Below are 24,667 nucleotides of genomic sequence, written 5' to 3'. Positions count from 1 at the left end.
GCAAGCCCGCACTTGGCCTCCTTGCTGACAAATACTGATAAAAAAGCAATGGCAACTTTTCCGACTACCCGTTGACTCATGCGGGGCGAGCCCGGGTGAACCAACTTAGCAAGCTAAGTTGGCCCCAAAACCCCGGGTGTCACGACCTATGCCACGACCGAATGCATGACGCTGCACGGCACGGATCAACATATTACCGCTCACTCCGGAACCCGTCGTCCCGCTCACTCTCACTCTGTGCGAGTGAGAATGTGGCGATATCTCACGATGTCCATCGTGAGATACTCCCCAGATCATGCCTATAAAAGACCACACAACATTCCTTAGACAGACACTCTAGCTACCTCAGCTTTCAATACAACTTGATTACTCAAGAATACTTCTTGATATTATCAGACGTGATTCGCCACCCTACGCTCAGTGCGCCACGCCCCGTTGCAACTGCCAACATAAACCAAATCAGGTTACGGTTTACTACGTTGGGAACCTTGACCGTCACACCCATATTCCCATATGATTTGGTGGGCTGGGTTGACTATACTGTGAATACCCGCAATATCTCCTCTCTCACAACGCAAATAGTAAAATATGAATCTGTCCGGATTCATATTCTGCTATTCTATTGCACTCAATAAAGCGGCCAAGAAGAAACCTAATACAGACCTTAACGGGCAATCAAGGAGTCTCCCTCCCTTTTGGCTAAGCTTCTTGGAATGATACGCTAGGCTCTATGTGGGTTAGCAGCTTTACGCTTCTGAAAATGGATGGCTTTTGACCGCGAAATTTGTGATTGGCTGAATTTCGGCCCCGCCTTTCCGAAAACGGCCAGATTTTGACCGCTAAATTCTGATTGGCTGCAACACATGAGTCGACAGCAAGGTCAATAACTTTACGAGACGAATATAACAACAATAAGAAATAAAACCTAATATTAAATAGGTAAGATGAATTAAAATACCCTATTGTATACTCAGATTTTATACTTAGTAGTTTTGCTGTAGATTTAGCGTCTAGTTTGAGTCGGGTAAAACATGATAGTAGCTCGCATCAGCAGCCGCAGCCGCGCCTCTGCGGCAGCGGGACTCCGAAGCGGGATGCCCCGCCAGACCCCTAGTACATACCCGTGGGCTCGACCAAAAAAGGGATCCCACTATTCTAGTGGGCGGCAAAATTCTGGGACACTTGCAAAACTCTGGGACAGCTCGTTCTAAGCTCAAATCTTAGCTAAAATTAAGATTAAGACCTCTCCTAAGTAGAACTAATTAAGGGCTTTCTAACGGTACTCTTAGGATTTTGCTACGATATATAATCGTTGAGAAATTAATCGTTAAAGTTGAGTTTTTTTTTCTTAGGCGTTTTTCCGCGAGTTTGGCTGTTTGAGTGAAGCCAGCCCCGCCAAAGTGACTGTCCCAGAATTTTGCAAGTGTCCCAAAATTTTGCCGCCCACTAGAATAGTGGGCCCCTTTTTTGGTCGAGCCCACGGGTAGTCCTCATTGTTTTGGTTAGGACCTTGCGCAGGCTGCCGCGTAGAGGCCGCAATGATATCGACCGGTCGGTTCCGGAAAAGCTCTGGCCATTTTGTGTGCTGAAGCCATGACGTCGTCTCGTTGTCTTCGGCGCATGAGTATTCTTGACTATCCCGTCATATCTGCTCCGCCTGAGCGCGTAAACGACGGTCTTCAGCCGCCTCCTGCGCAAGCAGGATATGTTCGTGGTGCGGTTGGGGCGTTTGCGCTGACTCTCTGAACGGGCCTTCCTTATGCGGCCAAGAGGCAGGGCTCGTGGGAGGCGGAGTCGTCGGATAGGTAGGCTGCTGCGGCGGCGGCAGTAAGCCAGGCCGAAGGGTAGGTAGGGACATATCAGCAGTTGAGGGATAGATAGATAGGATACAGTTGGAGGGAGTGAGAGCCGGAGCGTATCGTATCGTATCGTATCTATCTAGATAGTGGAGAGAATGGTAGATAGAGAGAGAGAGGCATAGGCTGGGAAGATAAACCCTAGAACTCCTCCCCTTCTTCTTCTTCTTCTATCTATCTATCCGTATATACGCGTCTCTCATTTCCCGGGGGTGGGGAATCTCCGAGCGGGCCGGCCTATGGGGATTTGCTCCACGCATGCATGTTCGGGGTCCGCCGGTAAGGCAGGGGCAGCAGCGGCGCCATCGATCGGTATCGGATCGGAGGAGAAAAAAGAGGGGGAAAGGTAGTTTACAGTGAAAAAGCAGGCCCCTGTAGTGGCAATGGCTTCATGTGATTGGCTAGGACAGCATGGAGGCGAATAGCAGGGTCGCGGAGCGACAGGGGGGACAGGGGAAGGCAGGGGCTCAGGGGGACAGGGGTCTGACTTTTCGGCGGAAGAGCCGAGCGGAATACAGACAGTAGTAGTATGCCAACAATGACAACCGGTGAGTTCACCATAGCGAGACGAGAGCATATGGAATAGCCATCCTCGGTTGCTCGAGAAAGCGCGCCATCGATCATTCTTTAATGACACTTGGGCCAATCAAGGGCCCAAATAAAAATTGCGGAGGAACTACAGTACCGTTTGAGACGATCCTCCGTTAGCTCCCAGACTGTCGGAAGCATGAGACCCTCCTCGGAGGAACTTAGCCCCACTGACCCCGCACGGCTCGGAGGATGTAGCTTCCTCTGTGCTCCCGAACATACATCATTGTCGATCCACCAAGCTCCCAGATTTACATAATATCAATCGCCGCAACTCACTCCAGAGCACCCGACAAGAATCCAGACATCTTCGTAGTTGTCAGTTCGAGCGATACGATTCTCTTTCTCCGAAAAAGAGTTGGCTGAGCGCCTTGAGCGCATCGAGAACACCTTGGCAAGGGCCATCGCCCTCAGAAAGAGCATAGACCCCTCCTCGCCTCCGGCTTCTGGTGCCGCAATGCCATCCCCATCGACGATAGCCCAGGCGCCGGATGAATGCTCCGCGAGCCTTGGGGAACAGTTTGCCGCTTACGAATCAAACCATCCTTGGCATATTGCATCCCCTAGCGCGCTGAGCACTAGCAACATCCCAAATGGACAGATTCACCTTGCAGGATGTCACCTGGGCCACATCACCTGCCACGATGGGGTGCCACTGTTCTCCGAGGAAGGCCAGGCGTGGATTTTCTCCCGAACTGGCGAGGCAACAGCATTTCAGAAACTAAAAGCCTTGAACAAGCGTCAGCAAGTCCAACCACCCACCTTGTCACTCTCCCACCTCCACGGTTCTCTTGAGCAACTTTATGAGTTACCAGACAGGAGCATCGTCGAACAGGGGATATATTGGTTCCAAAATTCTGCGTTCAGACTGGTGTTTCCTGCAATTGACACTGTTCTCTTCCAGGACAGCGTCACGATGGCCTATGAGCCCTGGGAGGGACCGCTGTCGCTAGAACGCATTGCCGCTAAAGGCTGTGTGTTGGCCTTTCTCTCTATTATGTGCGTTTTTAACGGGGATTCGACATGGCGCCCCATTGTGGATAGCGATGCATGTGCTACCAAAGCGCACTATTTCCTATCCGATATGGTTGAGGACGCCAGTATAGTGACCCTCCAGGCCGTCTTCATGCTGGTAAGTGTCGGATCCCCGTCAAAACATAGCTCGACAAGCTGATAGCTCATTCTGCGATAACAGCACATGCATCAAATATTTTCCGGCCGCTTGCACTCTGCCGCTCTGCTACATGCGGTTGCCTGCCGCATCATCTTCATGCTTGGTGGACATACGCAGACGAATATCAAGCCTTACGGAGCAGCAGTCACTCGCAAGGAGCGAGAGATCCGCCAGCTCCGTATGATCTTTTGGCTTTGTTACATCTTCGATCAGGACACCGCGTTACGAACTGGCCAACCCCCTATCATGTGCCAAGAACACTGTGACCTTACGCTGCCGAACGGATACCTAGAAAATTGCTTTCGTCTTCCAGCCCTGAGCAACGGCATAGTGTCCCCTTCATTTGCGGACGAGAGCCTGTTTCCATATCTTCCTGGAGACTTACGTCTTGCTCAATTAAAGGAAAAGACTTTTCGACTACTCTACTCGGTTCAGGCCCTCGGGAAGTCTGATGCTGAACTACTCCGTGATATTCGGGAGCTGGACAATGAGATTGAGACCTGGCGGTTATCGATTCCACTTAAATTTCGCCCTGCGCTCTCAATTTCTCAACATCCGCGTTTGGTACCAGAAACGAAGTTACCACAGAGCATGCAACACATCGCTTTGCGCCTGGAGTACCATCATCTCATGGCGACGATTCACCGAGCAAGTGGCAGATGCTACCCTAGCAGTCCAGACGTGAGCTGTTATGAAGGAGAGAGAAGCGGCGCTATTGACTCAAGCCTAGCGCTGGCCTTGGAGGCGAGCCGATCGACTTTATATTATCTTCAAGCAGCGATTGATGGACTTGCAGGTGAAGCCTTTTGGTAAGTGAAATGCGCCTCTCATTCTGCTTCCTTCCCCCTCCTTCATTTCTCTTTAAGCCGAAGAGGGCAAGACATTTGAGCCCACCGAATGATCGACGAGAACATTCTAACGGTTAATCGTCAGGATAATTGTCTTCTATCCCACAGCCGCAATAATGACTTTATTCTTCAACGTCCTACTGAACCCGCTTGACACGCAAGCGAAACTCGATCTGGAGCTTCTTAGCTCCGCAGCGGATCTCATCAGAAGCATGCCGATACGGAGGCTAACAGAATACGAAATTGAACACCTCAAGATGGTGGATGATTTTGTGGCAGAGTTGATACGGCTGGGTAATTGCGCGATTTGCAAAGCAGAAGAGGAAAGGGAACGAGTGTTGAGATCCGTGGTTTAACGGATCAATGACTATTCCGATCCATTGTTGGCTGGGATGTGGATGTTATCTTGTCAATAGCTTCCGCTGGTTAGCGCTAGTCTTTTTCTCTTCTAATCAACTCATGTCGCAATGAGCGTGCTGAAAGGATCAAGAGTCAGGTAAACGATAATGAGCAGCAGCAGTGTGTTGATTGATTGTTGTCTGAGGTTGTCTCTTGTGCGGGGTACTCAATCCCGCAGAGTTACTTAAAGCATACGGCTAGATTACTAACGCATTTGTTTCATGAGGCCGTGAAGATCATGCCTACCCTGCGACACAAGTCCAACAGCAGCTCGAGTGGGAGTGTTGAGACCGTATGACTAAGGTGGTCCGATCTGCTGATGGCTGGGATGTGGATACTATGTAAGGAGCTGTGCTCCTCTCAGACGTATGTAACTTAGGCCTTTAAACATTACCGACAATTATTCGCTTCATCAGCGAGATGCTGATGATGATGGGCCCAACCATGTTATCAAAGTTCTTACCACTCCGCTCCATGTCGCACACACGGCATAGCCCACCGGATTATTTTCCGGAACCCCACTTGCAATTTCCGTTCCACACGGATTTCATCTTCTATATAAGACAGCAACGTCATTCTCTTTTGTATAGTACAATTGCTCTTTAGATAATTCTCATCAATTGACTGGTGCCATCAATGATCCCTGTGGAGCCAGTTGTCTGACACTCCAGAATCATGGTTCTCCGCACCCTCAACATCGCATAGCCCCAGACGCCGGCAAAGATGGCGATCAGGACGTAGACGATGCTCATGGTCTCAGCAATGACATCCTTGCCCGCTGCCGTGTACAAGCCTACTCCCAGGCCGCACTGGAGGATGCAGATGTGCTGCCACTTGAGAAACGTGCGCTCGTTGGCGAACCACAGCTTGGGTTCCACCTTGAGCTCACTCGCGTTCTTGATCCACTCGGTGGGCTTCACAACGCCCTCAGGCAGCACTTGTGACGCCCGCTTGGCCTTCGAGTACTTTGACAGCGAGGTGCCCGAGACCGCCGACGACAGGGTTCCGTAAGCCCTCTGCTGCTGCTCCAGCTGCCCGCAGGCTTTCTAACCATACGCGTATGGTTTAGTTAAACCCATATATTGCCCATATATTGCCCATACACCTACTTGAGGGGGCCTATAGTCCGGCCTATTCCCGTGACTCGGTCTTCCGCAACTCCGTTGTGCTTGGAAGACTAAGCACAGGGGGTACGTTAACTAAGGAAATGGTCGGTTGATTAGGGAAACTAAGAAAGATACTTCTATTTCTATAGAGATTCTTAATAAAAATAAGTGCCTAAGTTAATTAAGAAAACTTACAAAGTCTAAAATTATCTAAGTAACTTAAGATAAAAAAGATATAATTACTTATTAAAAGATATTAGATAATAAAGTCTTGAGTTATTTAAGAAGATATATTTTATGTAGTAAAAAGTGACTTCTTTCTCTATATAAAAAAATATATAGAAAAAGAACTATCTTTTTCCTCAATCAACCGGCCATTTCCTGAGTCAACGTACCCCCCGTGCTTGGTCTTCCAAGTGCAACCGAAACCAAGCACGGGGGACCGGGCCGGTCTCTAGGCCCCCTCAAGTATACCATACGGCCTAAGGCGTATGATCATATATGGCCATACGCGGGATGAAGTTGCTCCGAGGTAAAAAATGGCCACGTAAGGAAATCGGCGGCGCCACGACACTTGACCACCCTCCTAGTCCTGAAAGGCCTCTCTTCCCGGTAGATCCATTAGGTAGAGAGGATACTTGAATGGCAAGTCAGTTGCTTAAGCTAGGCCTGGGCAACTTGGACTGCTGTTCAATGTCTCCGTCGCTCCGACCCTGGGCAACTATCAAGGTCGCTCAGAGTCACATTGTCAGACTTCATGTCAAGATCCAGTCGCTCACTTATAGCAAACAGGCAGTGCGACCCTGCCTAGTATGCAACAGCTGCTGCCTTGCAGGCAGCAGCAGTATTCCAGAGCATATAGTCTCATACGATTCCGCTCCTTTAGATAGAAATCAAGAGTCATTCGTTACCCGATTCACTGAGGGACCTTCTGCCCTGCCATTTGCCAGCTACCCATCTCAATCCACGCCGTTATCCCGTTGATTGCTTGCGATGGACTCCTTCCTCATCAGCACGCCTAGTGACCGCGAGCCCTCCATAGCCGCAACAGTCGAGACCGCTTCTGAAGTACCTGATGGGCGGAGCTTACCCTCCGTTGAATCTTCCGCCTCAACAACTCCAAAGCGCAAACGTATCACTACGGCGGATGCCACGTGGCAACACACTCGAAAACCTCAAGGATCCGAGCCCGAGCGCGCTGGGCCAAAACAAGACTTAGTATTCTACTGCAAATACTGCAGCAACCCACCATACTCCACATACGTGTCTACCACATTCCGCAACCACCTACTTAAGATACACTCAGTTGAAGCCGCTGGCTCAGAGCCAAATTCAACCAAGAAAGCGCGGACCAGCCTCATTAAAGAGGCTTTCAACAAAGCTGGCGAGATTGAGGTTGCTAAGCTTCAAGAAAGAGAGGAGCAAGTGCTTCGGAACGCACTGAATCCAAAGGCTGCAATGGAAGCCTTAGTCCAGCTGGTTACTGTCCGCAATCTTCCATACAATTGCAACACATGGCCAGAGTTGCACGCTCTGCTTATGGCAGCAAACTATACGGCAGAAGAGCTTATCAATACCTCCCACGGCCATGTCCAAAAACTCTGCTCAAACTCATACGCGATCCACAAAGATATTCTTCGAAAAAAGCTGCAATCATCACCTGCCAAGCTTCACCTCTCCGCTGACGTATGGAGCGCACCAAACCATAAAGCCTTCCTTGGAATATGTGTGCAATTTATGCAGGAAGGCACGAAAAATCCCTGCCAAGCACTGCTGGCCTTACCTGAACTTCCTGGCATAGACGGCCCTGGAAGCCACAGCGGAGCTGAGCAATGGAAGCTCCTTCAGCCAGTTCTTGAGGAGTACGGCATCTTACGCCAGCTGGGCTATATTACAGGAGACAACCACGGTTCCAATGACGCGCTCTGTCGTCTATTGAGCCACTTCCTTGAGGGACGAGGCATCGCCTGGAATGCAAAACACCGACGAATTCGTTGCCATGGCCACGTTATCAACCTTTGCGTCCAAGCCTTTCTCTTCATGGATAGCAAAGAGGCTGTGCTTGAGGCCTGCAGGCAGATTGAAGAGATGGACCAAGCTTCATTCAACATGGACATGATGCAGGGTTGGAAGAAGCGAAAGGAGCGCCGCTGGAGTCAACTCGGTCCGCTCGGCAAGTTGCATAATACTGCTATCCATATTAGAGCGAACGATTACAGGTACAGCCTCTTTCGGAGGCGTGCCGGCAAAGTCCTCGGGCTCGACAACGATACACGTTGGAACTCATGGTTTCTCCTGTTGGATACCGCTCTTGATAAGGAAGAGCATATCAAGTGGTATCAGGGCAAGTACTACGACGCTCTTGTGGACGACTACTTAGCCCCACAGGACTGGCAAAACCTCCGCGAGACACGGAACTTCCTACAGCCGTTTTGGAAGATAACTCTCCTTACTGAGGGCTATCGTTCAACGCTTGATCGTACGTTATTTACGATGGACGTCCTCCACAAGCACTACCAGCAAGCTTTCAACAAATACAAGATGAACCAACAGCTACTCGGTCCAGTGCTGACGAGCTGGCATGTCTTCGACAAATACTACCAGCTCTCCGATGAGAGCCCGGCATACGGTGCAGCGCTTATTCTCCATCCATCCCGAGGAAAGGCTCATATACAGAAAAATTGGCCAAAGTCATGGCATAAGAAGACCTTTACAGGAGTGAAGAAGTTATGGGAAGACGAATACAAGAACCTGCCAACCGTTTATACTACTCCTTCCCTTATTCCGGCACTGGAACTGGATGAGTATGATCTGCTTGCACAGGAGCTTGATGTCATAGGCACAGAGCCCGACGTTGACGAATACGAAACCTACACCTCCCAGTCACCCATTCCAATCGACTGCTCCCCCCTTGCCTGGTGGCTCCGCGATGAACAGAAGGAGCGCTTTCCTCGATTATCAAAGATGGCAATAGACATTCTCTCAATACCCGCCATGTCTGCTGACCCCGAGCGTACATTCTCTGGAGCACGGCGTACAATTTCATGGGACCGAATGCTCCTTGGAGCATCGACAATTGAAAAGGGGGAGTGTTTAAAGAGCTGGATTCGCAGCGGCATAACGGCAGGGCTACAAGTAGAGGAGGTCAAATAATACGAGTACATAGCAAAGGAGGGAAGCACCAGCGCTCTAGAGGAAGATATGGGCCTTTGACGTCATTTGCCGTATTGGCAATATATGGTTTAGTTCGCCATACGAGAATAAACCATACACCATAAACCATATAGGTCCGTATGGCGTATGGCGTATGGTTAGAAAGCCTGGCTGCCCGGAGTTGCCCTCGGCCGCTTCTTCCTCATTCGACAGTCTCGACGCTCGGTTGTTGAAGGATTGCGCCGGGGAATCGGTCCGCATGCGTCCCGTCAAGTACGACTTAGCCACGGGTGAGCTCAGCGCGGGCTTGTATGAGCCCGATTTGGCCCCGATCAAACTCCCCACCGCCATCATGTCCTCGGCCCGCTGGGCGCGACACTGCTCCGCCTCCTCGAACGCCTTCAGGGGATCTTTGCGGATGTCAATCTCTAGGTCGGTGAGCCAGAATGGCAGGTTGTTGACGCAGTCCTCAAACAGGGACGCGACTCCATGGACGAACTTAGAGAATCGCGGCACGGGGTGGACCAAGTGGGACGACATTAGGTCTTTGACCCACGATGGCGGCTTCTGATGGCCGTCCTCCTTGAGTTTGATCTCCAGGAGGGCGTACGGGAATCGATTGACCTCGCTCTGGTTCACTTCCTTGAAGGGATATGATATTTCTCTGTCGTCAATATCCAGGCGATGCCACTCGTCGGGGTCGCGGGTTGGACGAGCCTGGTCAAGAGTATCCTCGCGGATGAAGGTCAGGTTGGTATCGATGGAGATGCGGATGCGGTCGGCGGCGGGTTTCTGGAAGGCGCTCCGGAAGTAGCTGGCCCTCAGGACGGGGCTGAGTCCCTTTTGCTGCACGAAATCCTGGATCACTGCCACGGTCGTCTTTAAGGCCTCTGTCTGTTCCACGGTGAAGCTCTGTCTCTTCATCTTCTGGATCGCCTTGTCCATGTCGTAGTCGCCTTGTAAGGACTTGACAACTTGTCCTTGATGGAGAACTTGAGTTCCTGGTTGCCGCCCTTGGCGTCCACCGTCTTCTGCTCGACAAAGATCTCGGGGCGAGAGCTGAGCTGGCCGTGCCAACGCAAGCACAGGGATGAGGCCTTGGGCCGACGACTGACCTTTTCTGAGTAGAGCTCTAACTCGCGGTTGTCTAAGTAGAGCGAGGTGATTGGGGGCGAGTTATTGCTAGCTAGCTCCTTGGAGGCTTTCTCGCTGTAGACGAGGGCTGGCAGGTATCGAAGGATGTCCACCTTGACCTCAAGGAGATTGTCGGGATGGACCCAAACTGCGGAGGCATGTTAGTTGATTCGTTTCTAGTGGTTCCCCGTGCTCTTGTGGAGCGGGAGTGCGGGAGACCTACACTTGTGAGTGGTATAGCGCTCGCCATGGTGCGCCTCACTCGGGGTCTCGAGGTCGAAGGGCGGAAACTGCTCGCCGCTGCCCTCGAGCTGATGGCGAATTGCAAAATACATGATGGACAGTTTGTTAAGAAGGGGTGAGTAGCCCTCCTCCGAGTTAAAGGGCCGCTGGGCGAGGCTCAGCTGCATCATGGGGCGCAGCTTGTATCGGTCGCCGCGCTTGCGATCATGCTCCTTGACAATCTTGAGGAAGCCGGTGTAGTTGATGTTGCTGTATTTTTTCAGCTCGCGGATCTCGTTAATGATCTCGTCGAGTTCCGTCTCGAGGGCGCGGAGGTGGGAGGCGGAGATCTCGTCCTTCTGGGGAGTGACATTATCGTCGGAGGGCTCGACGGGTACGAGCTTCTTGAGCTTATCACAGGCAGAATCGACGCGCTGCTTAAGACCAATGACTTGCTGTTCCTGGAACTGGGTGACCTTTTCGAGCTGGATGTTGAAGATCTCGTCGCAGAAGCGGCTCTCGTCGTCCTCGGTCCATGGGTTGGCCTCGTCCTCGGAGCGGTCCCCGCGAAGCAGGCTATTGAGCTTAGCGTAATCGATGTACTTGTCCGTCCACGGCGCATAGACGCACTCGTGGTAGGTTCTGTCGGCTATACATGTCATCGGGCGAGTCTCGTCCTACGTAGGTAGTGCCGCGGGGTCAGCCTTGGAGACGAGACCAGACATCCCAGTAATGAATATATATTTATTGTTAAGGGCATATTTATTGTTAAGCTTATCCATAAGGATAAGAATATAGACGCTGCCAATAAATATATATTGTTAACTATTAATAATATGGACCCGCTATTTTCCAGGGCCAATTTCCCCAGCGTGTTTCAGGTTAAATTGCAGTCCTGTTCGCATATTGCTGCCTATCAGGCCCCTAGATAGGAGGTGAACTCCTCCAATGTTCGTAACTCCTAGCAACCGAAACTGCTGCTTCGCCATACCCGTCACGTTGCAAGTACGCTGTTAGAAGTACATCAGCGACATATCTCCACACACGACAATGGACGTCAACATATCCTCACTGCCCCAATTCAATGCCCCGTCAAGTTCTTCCTCCGTGCTACCCTCTGACAGTGCCTCACAAGTTGCCAGCACACTGTCGGAACCCGAGGCGTCGTCAGCTCAGCATACGGTCAAGAGAAGGAAACTGAGAGCCACATCAACATGGGATCACTTTCGAGAAGCTCAAGGCGACGAGCCACGCACTATAAGCGGGAAATTACTCCACTACTGCACGCGTTGTCGCAATCCATCCTGGTCAACCCACATATCTGGCAACGCCCGCTATCATCTCGAGAAGGCTCATCACATACTTGTTCGAGAGGATTCAAAATCTCAAAACAGGCGCCAACTAGCCATCGAAAATGCCTTCGCAAGAACAACTGGCAAGCAGCTGCAGCAAGCCAGGGAGAATGAGATACACTCTACGGAGTGTAATCAATGTCGATGCCTTTCGAGAGGCACAGATGCTGCTATCCGCACATAAACATTTGCCGCTCAACTTCGTAACGTGGCCGGAATACCAGGCACTTCTAGCCGCGATAAACCCTGCCGTTGAAGAGTTCCTGACTGATTCCGGCAGCACAGTTGCGGCAGACTTGAACAGGGCCTACGATGCGCATCAACAATCCGTAAAGGAATGGCTAGAACGTGCCCGGAGCCTCGTACATATTGCCATGGACGTATGGTCTTCTCCTCAGCGCAAGGCCTATATCGCTGTTCACGCCCAATGGGTTGACGAGGCCTACAAACCTCGGAAAGCATTGCTAGGGCTACCAAACCTCCGCCGCTCTCACGCCGGAGCGGCTATGGCACCTCACTTGATGACGATTATCCGACAGTACAACCTAGCGCACCGAATCGGCTACTTCACTGGGGACAATGACGCAAAGAATGACACCTGTCTCCGCCAACTTGCTGTTGAGCTGTCGCAAGAGTACGGCCTTACACTTGATCCAGTGTCCTCTCGAACGCGGTGTGCCGGCCACATCATTAACTTATCCCTTCAAGCCTTTCTCTTTGCAACTAGTGAGGACGCTCTGCAGGCCGCAATTGCGCAGGCGCAACACGAAGCAAATGATGTAACAGTTGCGGACGCGCTACACGACCAGATTCAGTCGAATACTTACCACAAGAGTCACGACAGGCGCAAGAAACGCCATGACACTGCCGGCTGGAGGAGCATCGGCCCAATGGGTAAACTCCACAACATTGCGGTGTTCATCCGTAATTCCACGGTGCGCAACGATGCATGGGATGACATTGCAGGAAAGGCGCTTGGAATTGACAATATCACCCGTTGGAACTCATGGTTCAAGTTGCTTGATGCGGCTATCAGCCAAGAGGGTCCATTGTCAATATTCCTCAACCAATACCACAACGAGCTGGAAGACGACATCCTCACGCATGATGATTGGCAAGTACTCAAAATGACTCACGAGTTCTTGTAGCCGTTTTACCAAGCGACCTTGGAGCAGCAAACGGAGTGGGCATCAATAGATCAGGTGCTAGAGAATATGGATATTCTTTTCATGCAGTTTGAGAATGCCAAGGTAAGTCATAGACGGCCAGTACGATCTATTACCAGACCTGTACTGATGTTAAAGCAGGTCAAATACGCCAGCAACGCGCGTATGGTTCATTCCATTCACATGGGCTGGTGGGTTCTCTCGAAGTATTATGAAGAGAGTGACAGAAACCCAATATATGCCACGGCATTATTGCTCCATCCAGAAAAGCGCCGGAGGTACCTTGACCGCCACTGGGCAGAGGAATGGAGACAGACCGCCATTGCTGGGGCACGGCAGCTTTGGGCGAAGTACAAGGACCGGCCACTCCCGTCGGAGTCCGCGGCTCGGCTGAACGACGAACGACGGGAAGTAACACCGTACGAGCGTATCAAGCAGTCAATGAGTGTCTTGGATGAACCCGGAGATGAGGATGAATTCGAAAAATTCGTTAATTCTCCGCCAAGGCCTATGACGACAAAAACACCGCTGGAATGGTGGTGCCGAGAAGAACAGAGGATTGAGTATCCACGTTTACACCAATTAGCCATTGACATACTAAGTGTACCGGCGATGTCCGACGACCCGGAACGGGTATTCTCTTGCGCAAGGCGGACAATTTCATGGGACAGAGCACGGCTCTCGGCTGATACTATCGAGAAGCTTCAATGCCTGAGCAACTGGATGAAGAATGACTTGATCCGCAAAGTCTACGTGGCAGTAGATGACGAGGTTATGGAAGTCGTAAGCGACGACGACGATATAAGTGGGCCCTCAACTTATATTAGGAATAATTCATAAGCTTAAGAATAGATAAGAATATAAGGGCACGGCTATGAATACATAAGAATATGGCATTATTATGTATTTATTCATTATTGGGATGTCTGCTGATGGGCTTGCTAGTGTCCTTTCCTATACGTGAAAGGCGACGTATGGTGAGTTGTGTTGCAGATGGCTGCACCTCCAACGCACTGAGGCGGCCATTCAATCGCCGTCCCAAGGCACGGAATTGCTGCAGATTTGCTTCGTTGTGATACGGCACGACCGTTTGAACGAATTTCCCACTGACGGAACAGCAAGTGTTGTCCACAAGCAGCGCTTTCAGTGGGCGAGGATAATCATAGCTTTCGTCTGGACGCTCCGACTTCGTGAACGAGTAGTGTCGTCGCGTCAGTCACGGAAAGATTTCCTGTAGTGGTCAAACGGGGGACGAGTTCCAAGTAGACGTCGAGCAACAAGGCGCATGAGATGGACTCGATGCGGGTTTTAGCTAGACGTGGGAGATGTGTTGAAATGAGAAGATACTAATTTCTTAATTCTATCTCAAAGTGCAGTAGGGGAACCACTATTTATGTACAGGCACGATTTCTTGTAGAATGTTCCTCCTTCTTCCACACCTTGCCACCGACTTGGTCGCCTCACACTTGTGATCTCCAACAAGATGGGACCAGGGATGATGAATAATTGGGTTGAAATGCGGCGCAAAGAGGCAAGGTTAAAGGGAAGTTGGAATTAATAATAAGAGGGCTTTCGAGGATGATATCGCTGCCGGCCCCATTAAAGCAACTGCTCGCTGATGGGCCAAAATAAGGTTCGGAATGCTCGTGAAGGACCAAGCAGTCAATTGGATGGTGCTGCCACACGTTGGGCGGCGGTGGCGCGTGATATCAGGTGAAGAATCATGGAGTGGACTGAAAAATACTCCTGTGAGCGTAGTTGTCATCATGCTTGATACCAAGTGCATTAATCCTCTTTTCCCCAAGGCTGGGTAGCAAGAGCAGTCGCCAGGTTGAAATCTTAATTTTGAGATTCACTCCCAGCATCCTTGGACCAAATGGCATCGCAGAGTTCTTCCATTCTATTCCAGCTTTTGCATTCTGGAGAATACAGCGACTTTACCCTGGTGTGCCAAGAGCAGCAGTTTTATCTCCACAAAGCCATTGTTTGCCCTCAGTCCCCTGTTATAGCTGCTGCCTTGCAACGAGAATTTCAGGTACTTTACCCCGCAAGGCGCATCAAGAATGAGCATGGTAAGCTTACAGCGAGTGCAGGAGGCTAGAACGAAGGTCCTGAATGTGGAAGCATTCGACGTCGCCACCCTTCGGCGCATGGTCAACTTTATGTACACTGGGGAGTACGAAGTCGGTTATATGCTTGAGACGAGCTGCTCCGCTACGGATCACGAAACCGAAGTGTCACGGCCCAGGGTCGACGTCACAGAATGGCACCCGCCGCATCAGCAAACAGAGAGGACCGAGGTGACTGAAGCATTACTCTGTCACGTCCGTGTGAACGCGATCGCCGATTACTACAACATCCCAAAGCTGGCCCAGCTGGCGAACTCCAAGATACAATCCATCCTCCGAGACTGTTGGTCAGCAGAGTCATTCTCTCATGTCGTCAAGGAAGTTTCGGCTTCAACGGGGGATGTTGCATTGCACGATATTATCACCTCGACTGCTGCATACCACATTGAGGAGCTTGTTGAGTCCCAGAGCTTTGCCGACTTGGAAGTTATGAGCGAATTTTCCATCAAACTCCTGCGCGGCTGTGCGCGACGGATACGCGAGTTCGAATTCCAACTTCAGCATAACCTGTCAGTACACAAGAAGGAGGCTGTCAGAGCTGATCGCGTCATCAGCAATATTGACAATTGCTTGCGAACCCTGTCAACATGTAGTAACGATTTAGTCGTAATCCAAGGGGACCTCTCATGAGCCAGCAGTGTCTGGACATGCAGTGGTCTTGGAACAGTTGTGGTTCTAGGCTACGGTAAGCGCTAAAGGAAGGCTGTCAGGTATAATTGGATTTCAACTGCATCTGGCGCATCGACGAGCTCTACAGCCCATGATACCACGAGGTGGGCATGCTGAGGGCTGATCAATCCAGCTTCGGCGACGACAGCATTGCCGCCTACATAGCCATGGGCGTCAAGAACAACTCCGAGTTTCTGTCCGTACAACTGAGCGTGGGCTTTGCTGAAGCAGACAAGGCGTTGGGGACCGCGGTGCAGGCAGCCGTCAACATGGGAGTCGAGTACGTGCTGGGGGAGATGAGCAGCCTGGCCTTTGGGGTCCAGGGCCAGTGTATGGGCGTGGCGCGAAGGGATGGCAGGACCCTACAGGAGGACAAAATACCACGTATCTTATTCCCCAGATGCAAGACCTGAAAAGGGTTTCGATCGACTCTAAGGAACCCCACGCTGCATTGTTGATTGTATGCAAATGACTTGTGAAATGAGGCATGTGGGGTGGGCGGATGATTCCTGTTACCTACTCCATTGCGCGAAGGTCTTAATCGAACATAATCGAGGCACAATGCACTCTAGGACATCTCAGCATCCTCTGGCTTGCGGCCCCATACAACATAGAACTTCTGATAACCATGCATTCTCTGATCTGCTAAATCTTTCCTCACGTCGACAAGGTTGACCTAGTACCTATTAGTTGAGTGCTAGATTTATTAGGTAGTCGAAACTCACCTCGATCTCTTCCTTAGTCATGCCTTTGACGCGATGCAACAAGCCGTAGCTAAGCGCCTGTAGTCCTTCCACCACGTTCGCATGCCATAGCTCTCCAAATCTCTTAAGCCTGCGGTTCTTAGGCCATCCGTTGATGGGAATTTTGTATATCTTTTCATGGATATCCACGAATCCGGCCTCTATGAACGCCTGCTTCAAACTTGCAGCACCGGGCAATGGTCGATCGGCGGTTATGCTGGCGTCGACAATGTCATCGCACCACTTTTTGAAAGCATTGTCTTCTCTGACCGAACCGTCGTCGCACTCCAAGAGGCCCTCTAGTTCTTGGCATTCTATCCATCCACCAGGCTTCAGCCGTTCAAAGGCCGGCTGAATGATTTGTTTAGCCATATCAGACCAGCAGCCCATGGTTACCCTGGTATGTATCAGGTCAAAGTTACACCAGTCCCTGCCTTGAGGCCACTCATCGGTTCTATGATTGTCAGTTTATGTGTCAAAGGCAAGGGCTAGGGGCAGTTACGCACGCATCGTCAATTATGAATTCAACATTAGGAGGAACTAAGTCGCTCTGGATAGGAGACAGGTCCGTGCCGATGATTCGGGCCTCGGGGAACTCATCTCCCAGATCGATGGCCCAGCAGCCGGATCCTGTGGCGATATCAAGAACCTTGCGTGGAGGATTTTCCTGAGAGAAGGGAGCAAGGCAACTCCTGCCATCTAAGAGGATTTTGAGAGTCTCATGTTGAGTATTCAACCGTTCAACCTCGATCATGTCATTGGGATAGTAGTAGGCTGCAAGTTTAGCTTCTATTGCACATGAGATGAGACATGAGAGCAGAACGTACAGCCAGCGCGATAGGAATGGTATGTTCGCCCATTCTCCTTGTGGAACTCGTAGATGCTCTCTGCCACGGATGCGGTGTCTCTGCGATACATTAGCCCTGAAAATGAGATACGTTGGCAATCGAGGGCCGAGGGCTGACAGCGTGGGACGACTCCAAGGATTTGACTATGAAATGTGAGCATACGGTGGAATGAGGGCCAAGGCTTCCTTATGAGACTCACGTCGACTTCAATTCCTGTCGTATAGTCAAGGTACGCCTCAAAGCTGAATTCATAGTCGGAAAGACTGTCTCTCGGCCCATTAGTGCTCGACATCGGGATCCTCAGAGTCATAACCGAGTTGTGGGTCGCTGCCGTGAAAACTGGAGGCGTCGCGCGGACCGACACGTCGCGCCCTAACAGGGATTTCAAGAGTGGAGAGGGATCAAAGGCAGGAGTTTGCGTTGGGGAGGGGAGAGGGAATTGTAGGGTCAAGTGGTGGTGCGTGCTGCGGTGGTGTGTTTTCTGTGACGAGGGGAAGAGGGGTTTCAGCGAGACACCGACAGACTGGGTCTAAGGCTGAGATCGCTGAATAAGACACAGGGTCGACCCGACGGGTTGGTTGCCAAGGAAAAGCTGATACACGGTGACCCAGAGGATCGGGACGGGGGATTGGAGAGTGCGTGATCCAAGACAGGGGAGGCAGTTTTTATTGGGCAATTTCTCGTGTTGTTTTAGGGCAAGCCGTGAAGCAGGGGTTGTGAGGGTGGCTGGTACGCGGGTAAGCGGGGTAGGAGAAGCCGATCACAGTAAATAAGCACCGCTCAGACACTATCTTAATTATCAACAGCTCCTTTGCCGCCATTTTGTTCCCTTTCACCAGCCAGAATATAACACACGGGCCACTTTATCCGCTGGGTGCAACATAAGTGACAAGTAACCTTGCCATTATTAGAGACCATGTTAATCTTGGTACCTCCTGTGTCGAAGTTGTTACTGCTCCTCACACCCACGTCCCTGTCATTTATGATAACACATACAGTGGCTAGGCGGCGGTCGGGACTTTTTCATTGATTCATTTTGCCTGCCTGTGGCGTGTTCTAGGCCCATGATCTGCAATCGGTTTAGGTCTAGACACTCATCTCAATGTCACCCGACGGACCGTCATGTGTGGCCGAGCCCCGCACACGCCAGAACCTTCACCGACAATCGCGTATGACCCTTGGGCATCCATCTGAGCCAGCAAAACTCCAGCCAAAAAAGTTGAAAACATTACAGAAACAACAAGTGTGCCTTGGGAAATAGACTTTTGAAATCGGCATATTCCAGTCCCTTCCTGACGATTACATTCTGGATTCATGACTCATGACAATCCTACTTGTGGGGGCCTCCAATTTGGCACCCCCGTCGTCGCTGCCGCTCCCACGGGGGGCGCGCTAACCAGCAAAAGGGGCCCTTGACTCGCAAAAAAAAAGGTACTTCTGAACAGGAGGGGTTTCCACAAATTTGGAAGTCACTTCATTATGAGAATAATATGTGATATTTGCGACCGGGGGCATGTCATGTATTTACACCAGTCAACTTGATACTTCAACTTCCTCCTCCTTTGGCATCGCAAATACGCCCTGACTGACTTCAATGCAGTCTTCAACTGTTATTTCCAAGCCGTCAGCCTCCAATGTAAGCACCTTGCGACCTGCACGGCGTTCCCGTTCCTCCAAAGTGAGGAATTTGACTGCCGACGCAACGGTCTCAGCGTCATACTCAGGGGGCCAAGTTATCCCGGTCAACCGTTCCAACGGGGCTTGCAATTCCTGTGAGAACTCGCGAATGAGGGCATATCTATTACTCATATCTTCATTTGAAGATAGGAGCTGCCGGCGTGCCGCTTTCACCCACCAACCTCGCCTTGCCTCGACCCCTGATGCCTCGTTAAAGCTGGCTCGAACAATGTTGCGTACATCTTTCATCCAACGATGTATATACTTCACTTCGTCAATTGCTTCTTTCTTCCTATATCGTCGTTCTTCTTCAGCCTGAGCAGCTCGTCGATGGTAATCGTCCTTAGCAATGCAAAGTCTCGCATCACTAACGCAAATTAGGCCGTAGTTACTTACAATAAATGTCCCTTCCTGTAATACCCGTCGACGCAAATTCTTCTCTTTCAAACGTTTCATCTCCTGAGTCGACGTAATGCCATTTATCATGAGAACTTCAGTTGCATTCCTCGACTTCTCATGAACACGGGCAACTGAGGGAGTCAGCCGGATGCCGGAGACGATAGATGCCTCGATCCGTAGGGCAACATACTCCTGGTAACGCTGGATGACACGTATGTTGAAAGGTGGCGTGTCGACGGTGTTCCAGTTCATCATTTCTGGTGTTTTGGGTGTCTCTGGTTGCTCCTCCTACTCTCAGCGTCATCGCCGGCTTCGGTATGACTTCCGGTCTCATCTCCGCCGTCAGAAGCGCTATCAGAAGTCTCTCCAAGTGTGATATAACCAGGGAGGTCTTGCTCGTTGACTTCTTGGCTCAGAGATGGCAACGGATCGACCATCTGATCCAAAACAACTGACGGGTCGAAAGGATAGATGCCGCACTTCCTCCAAGCAGAGACTATCGTCGATTTCTTAAAGGTTCGATTCCTCATCTCCTGAAAGTGGAAGAGGAGGTCAGCCTTATTAAAGTCGGTAGCACCATCACTGATTTCCCGATATAAGACATGCTGTTGCCAGGGATGGACATCTTACGAACGGGAATCGAATCGATAGATTCATTCGATGCCAAGTCTTACGAATATCGAATCGAATTTCTTGGCGTTCGATTCGATGTCGAATCTGCCACAGGCCCGTTCGATTCGATGCGAATCGAACGTGGAATGTCTCATTCGATATTCGATTGCGTCGAATCGAATGTGGTGGTTCTCATTCGACATACGAATCGAACAGGGCACATTTTATTCGCTATCGAATCGAATGGGCCCAAGCGTTCGATCGAAAATCGATCGATTCGGTCGAACGAGTGACGCGGTTCGCTGAAACTCACGCGCGGCTCGTTTTAGCGTCACTTCTTGAACGCGTCAACCGGCCCCTGGCGGTACCTGACGCGACCGAGCGTGATTTGTCGTCTTGAAGGCCCAGGGTCCGTGTAAGTGCTAAGATGTGTTAGTGTATACATCTAAACCCCCGAGATTTACAGGTCAGAATAGGTATCGTGCAACTGCAGTAATCATGCTTGGCCGCAACCCACAAACGACTGCTTTCTAAAATATCAAAAGTAATTTATTGAATGGGACCATTTCATAATTTCCACGAGGACTATGTCAAGCGTGGGCGAGGTTGAAAAGCGAATCCTCGCGGCCATGAAATGCGACTAGTGCTGTTTAGGGGTTACTTGCGTAGCTGTGGGAGAATACGTGAGTACCCTGGTATCTTTCTAGCACATTGGTATAGGGTAGGCCCGTCTTGCAATTACTCCCACCATGAACATCTAAACACATGCCGATTTTCTGTAGATTGGAAGTAATGCAAACAAAAACTGCTCCATTTAGACATCTCCCTCAAGAGCTTTCTATCGGCGCCAGTGTTCTCACGCTCAGAAGACCATTTCGACCTTGAAGTCTCACATGTCTGTTGCATCTTCAACCTGTATTGGTCGACTAACTGTCCAGACCCAACATAGTTATTCCCCGCTTTGGTCAAAGGAACTTGCGGCCAAACCCAGCCAGCCCCTAGGTGGATATACTAGCGACTTCATAATCCTCCCGCAGCTGCGACCACTTACAGCATTAAAATTACGCCCTCACCGCTACACCTCACGTGGCAACACGACGAGCTCCGGCCAGCTCAAACGAGCTTAAGAGCCCATTCAGAGGCGACGCCAGGATGGAACGAGACGGGCCAGCGCGGAAGGAAAGTTCCAGTTGTGTGCCTCGGCGGTCTGTGCACGACGACATGAGCCAATAGGGGCACTTGAAACGAGATGACCAGGGACCATACCAGACTGGGCTGTCAGAGTCTGCCGACTTGAGTGACAAGACCTTCGATTTAATTGGTTGCTAGCGCAGGTGTATATAGCACCTGGAGAACCGTCGAGCACCAGTGGTTGAGCCAAGAGGCGTCTTCGCGTGGGCCGTCGGACATGGTGCGCGAGGTCATCATTCTCATTGCTGGCGGATGCCCCTTTCATTCGTACAAGACTTAGCCAATGTAACGGAGATGGCGACCTGGGATTTTTTTTTCGTTTTCGCGTCGACAACGTGCGTACATACGCGTTATGCTGGCCTCACTGAGTTTTGCTGTCATGGAAGCGGTATAAGTTGGGCACCGGCGAAGCCTCGATGACTCCAACCTTCCTCTACAAGCTGGCTCGATTCGCGCGACCGACCTAACGTCACGATGTCCGAACCATTCTCTTCAAGCCGTCCCCCATCGATTGGGTCAGGCGCAATGGAGTGCGTCGAGTACTCGTCTTCGCCGCCTGTGTCTTCTCCAGGAATCTCGTTACCAGCGACACCATCACCCCGTTCTCGCGGAACGGCTGCCGACTTTATTCAGGTTGATTGGACACTTTGGGGCCGCCAAGAGTGGGCCAAATGGCCCGGATTCGAGCGCTATACTGGCGGTCAGGACACGAGGGCGTGGTGGCAGCAATATGGGTATCGTGTTGAGGACCGTTCCACCTCGCGGCAGGGCAATAAGCTCAAGTGGATCTGTGCCGACTGCTTCGCCCGAGGCTTCAAAAAGAAGTCAGACTTCTGCTTCGTCTGCTCGACCGGAGCCGCTATCAAGAACCACCTTCGCAACGCCCACGGGATTTTGGTAAGTACGTGCCTTTCGTGGATAGCTCAGCAACATGCGTGTTCATTTGGCAGGCCCCAAACGACGTTGCCCGGGGCGTGCGAACCTCATCTCTGGGCGGCCAGACTATCACCCACTTCATCGATGCCGACTTGAATAATCCTCACGACCAGTTTCTTGTCAGCAAGCTGCGTGGAAGATTCAGCAGCAAAGGCCTCCGAATACTCCTCCTCGACTGGATTACCTACCATAATCTGCCGTTCAACATTGTCAATACCGAGCGGTTCCAGCGGATCCTTCTCTACGGCAATCCCCTCATTGATGTGACCCACATTCCCTCTGCGAAGACGCTGCTTCGCATGCTCGAATCCGAGTATAGGGGTGCCGTTGGGCCGGTAACCGAAGTATTGCGCAGCGCTCGATCCCAGATCCATTTCTCCTTCGACGGTTGGACATCCAAGTCGTACACTTCGTTTCTTGGGATCAACGCTCAATTCATTGATAACCACTTTGTCCAACACCGAATCCTCCTTGGGCTTCGACCTCTCTCGGGCAGACACAATGGTGCTTCACTTGCTGATGAGGTCGCTGATACGCTCGCATTCTGGCAAATCAACGACCCGGACAAGATTGGCTACTTCACGCTGGACAATGCTGCCAACAATGACACCTGCATGGACGATCTTGCCTTTGAACACGGCTTCTCACCTGAAGAGCGACGGATTCGCTGCGCTGCGCATATCTTCAACCTCTGCGTGCGGGCAATGCTATACGGTTCGAAGCGAGAGAACTTCGCGGCAATCATCGCTGCCGATGGTGACGATCAAGATGACGATGAGGAGCTTGTTGATCAAGCTATCGACGAGGCCCTGGATGTAGAGATGGAAGACGGCACGGACGAAGACTTTGAAGCGAACACTGCCGTTGGTATCCCAGAAGAGGACCTCCTATCATCCCACCCAGCTCCGGAGGAGATCAATGGAGCCACTTTCAGGGAGTACAGCCAGAACGGCGCCCCGGGAATGCTTCACAACACCGGGATTCAGCTGCGAGCGAGTCAACAGCTGTACGAGCAGTTTCTTCAGTCTCAGCGCAAGGAATCCGGCCATGAATCAACACTACACTGGGTCTTCAACAATGCCACCAGATGGAACTCGGACATGCGGATGATGGAGAGGGCACTTCGTCTCCGCCCGGCTCTCAATACCTTCTTCAATGACGTTCAGAACCGTTGGGAAACTGAGGGCCTTGGTGACAAACCGAAACCGGCAGTTCTGCAATACCGCTTAAGTGCGTACGACTGGAAGGTTATCGAGGTACTTGTCAAGCTTCTGAAGCCTTTTGAAATCGCCACCAAGCAACTTCAGGGCGACGGTATTCCCGGCGCGAGGTTGACGTGTGGTAGTTTCGATGAATACTTCCCTGTCTTCGAGATCCTACTTGACCACCTCGAAGGTGCTATCGAAGGTACAATCTTTGAAGAAGTTGAGGATCCGGTGAGCAAGGAGAAGAAGGACGTCGAAGTCGCCATCTACGACGGGCTCGATAGCAGAACCCGTAGATTGCTCAAGGTCTTTATCAAGCTCGGATGGAAGAAGCTGCACAAGTACTACAACCGTCTGACTAGCGCAGCTTATGTCGGCGCTGTTGTCTTCAACCCGGCGAAGAAGTGGCGCCTTCTCGATCAACTGTGGTCTCGAGTGCCTTCTCGTAAGGCTAAGAGTTGGCGATTAGAGTACGAAGCCAAGCTCAGAGAGATCTGGGAGAGTTACAGGGAACGCGACGTTGACTGCGAAGTCTTCGCTACGTCTGACGAGGCCTCAATGGATTACATTGAGCGGAGACTTGCTAGGAGTGTAGCTGGGTCGCCATGCGCCCAGGGTTCGTCCTTGGCAGCGTCCAGTGCCCGCAAGAGCACCCGGAAGACGAAACACACGACGGCGGGAGCGACTGCTGATGACGAATATGCTCGGTACTGTGCTGAGGATGTTGTCAACAGTCACTACTACAGGAGTAGACCGATTGACTGGTGGAAAATCAACAGGAATCGGTACCCGCGGCTGTCTCTGATGGCGGTTGATATGCTCACCATCCCATCGTCGTCTGCGGAGAGCGAGAGGACGTTTAGCAGTGCAGGGCGTATGACAGCACCATTGAGAAGCCGGCTGAGGAGGGAGATAGTAGCGATGGCTCAGTGCATTCGATCGTGGAGTAAAGCTGGAATCTACACGCCTTCACTGCCGCTGGTTAGCCTTAGTGATGATCAATGGGTTGACGCACTTGCGTCGCTGAAGGGGACGAGTGACATTTAATCTGCCTATTACCTGCCTTTGCACAATTGAAAATGTTCTGCGACGCCTCATCTACAGCCGTGATGTTCTCTAAAACCCCTCTGCATCTCTTACCCTTCGTACGTCGGGGTATGAAGTCACGAATGCCTGGTGATGATGACAACGATCCATTTGGTCCTAGGTCCTATTGGTGTTTCGGTCTCCGCCGGGATTAGGTCTACGTTCGATCGAGTT

The 24,667-nt window shown here is 51.2% G+C and overlaps 7 protein-coding genes across 7 annotated transcripts; 4 read left to right on the top strand and 3 right to left on the bottom strand.

Moving 5' to 3' along the window:
• Positions 1-2,394: 2,394 nt before the first annotated feature.
• Positions 2,395-5,809, top strand: MRS44_018047 (uncharacterized protein; the record flags this gene model as incomplete). The annotated part of the gene is made up of 5 exons (XM_065616250.1): positions 2,395-2,404; positions 2,768-3,576; positions 3,640-4,427; positions 4,552-4,760; positions 5,571-5,809. 5 exons carry the CDS (start codon positions 2,395-2,397, stop codon positions 5,807-5,809), a joined length of 2,055 nt encoding a protein of 684 aa, XP_065472322.1.
• Positions 5,810-6,964: 1,155 nt separating this feature from the next.
• Positions 6,965-9,124, top strand: MRS44_018046 (uncharacterized protein; the record flags this gene model as incomplete). Its single annotated transcript, XM_065616249.1, has 1 exon — positions 6,965-9,124. One exon carries the CDS (start codon positions 6,965-6,967, stop codon positions 9,122-9,124), a length of 2,160 nt encoding a protein of 719 aa, XP_065472321.1.
• Positions 9,125-9,160: 36 nt separating this feature from the next.
• Positions 9,161-11,142, bottom strand: MRS44_018045 (uncharacterized protein; the record flags this gene model as incomplete). The annotated part of the gene is made up of 3 exons (XM_065616248.1): positions 9,161-10,183; positions 10,240-10,406; positions 10,482-11,142. The coding sequence occupies 3 exons, from the start codon at positions 11,140-11,142 to the stop codon at positions 9,161-9,163; spliced, it is 1,851 nt and encodes a 616-aa protein (XP_065472320.1).
• Positions 11,143-11,894: 752 nt separating this feature from the next.
• Positions 11,895-16,209, top strand: MRS44_018044 (uncharacterized protein; the record flags this gene model as incomplete). The annotated part of the gene is made up of 6 exons (XM_065616247.1): positions 11,895-12,950; positions 13,008-13,082; positions 13,140-13,803; positions 14,861-15,033; positions 15,092-15,636; positions 15,930-16,209. The coding sequence occupies 6 exons, from the start codon at positions 11,895-11,897 to the stop codon at positions 16,207-16,209; spliced, it is 2,793 nt and encodes a 930-aa protein (XP_065472319.1).
• Positions 16,210-16,364: 155 nt separating this feature from the next.
• On the bottom strand, positions 16,365-17,679 carry MRS44_018043 (uncharacterized protein; the record flags this gene model as incomplete). Its single annotated transcript, XM_065616246.1, has 6 exons — positions 16,365-16,472; positions 16,522-16,993; positions 17,046-17,313; positions 17,367-17,446; positions 17,505-17,530; positions 17,587-17,679. The coding sequence occupies 6 exons, from the start codon at positions 17,677-17,679 to the stop codon at positions 16,365-16,367; spliced, it is 1,047 nt and encodes a 348-aa protein (XP_065472318.1).
• A 1,241-nt stretch (positions 17,680-18,920) lies between these two features.
• Positions 18,921-19,718, bottom strand: MRS44_018042 (uncharacterized protein; the record flags this gene model as incomplete). The annotated part of the gene is made up of 1 exon (XM_065616245.1): positions 18,921-19,718. The coding sequence occupies one exon, from the start codon at positions 19,716-19,718 to the stop codon at positions 18,921-18,923; it is 798 nt and encodes a 265-aa protein (XP_065472317.1).
• Positions 19,719-21,740: 2,022 nt separating this feature from the next.
• Positions 21,741-24,454, top strand: MRS44_018041 (uncharacterized protein; the record flags this gene model as incomplete). Its single annotated transcript, XM_065616244.1, has 2 exons — positions 21,741-22,163; positions 22,217-24,454. The coding sequence occupies 2 exons, from the start codon at positions 21,741-21,743 to the stop codon at positions 24,452-24,454; spliced, it is 2,661 nt and encodes an 886-aa protein (XP_065472316.1).
• Positions 24,455-24,667: the final 213 nt, after the last annotated feature.

The sequence above is a fragment of the Fusarium solani genome (genome assembly GCF_023522795.1).
Source record: "Fusarium solani strain SB1 chromosome Unknown bctg00000015, whole genome shotgun sequence".
Lineage (NCBI taxonomy): Eukaryota > Fungi > Ascomycota > Sordariomycetes > Hypocreales > Nectriaceae > Fusarium > Fusarium solani.
Note: the sequence above shows the minus strand (reverse complement) of the source record. Positions and strands in the feature narration are given on the sequence as shown.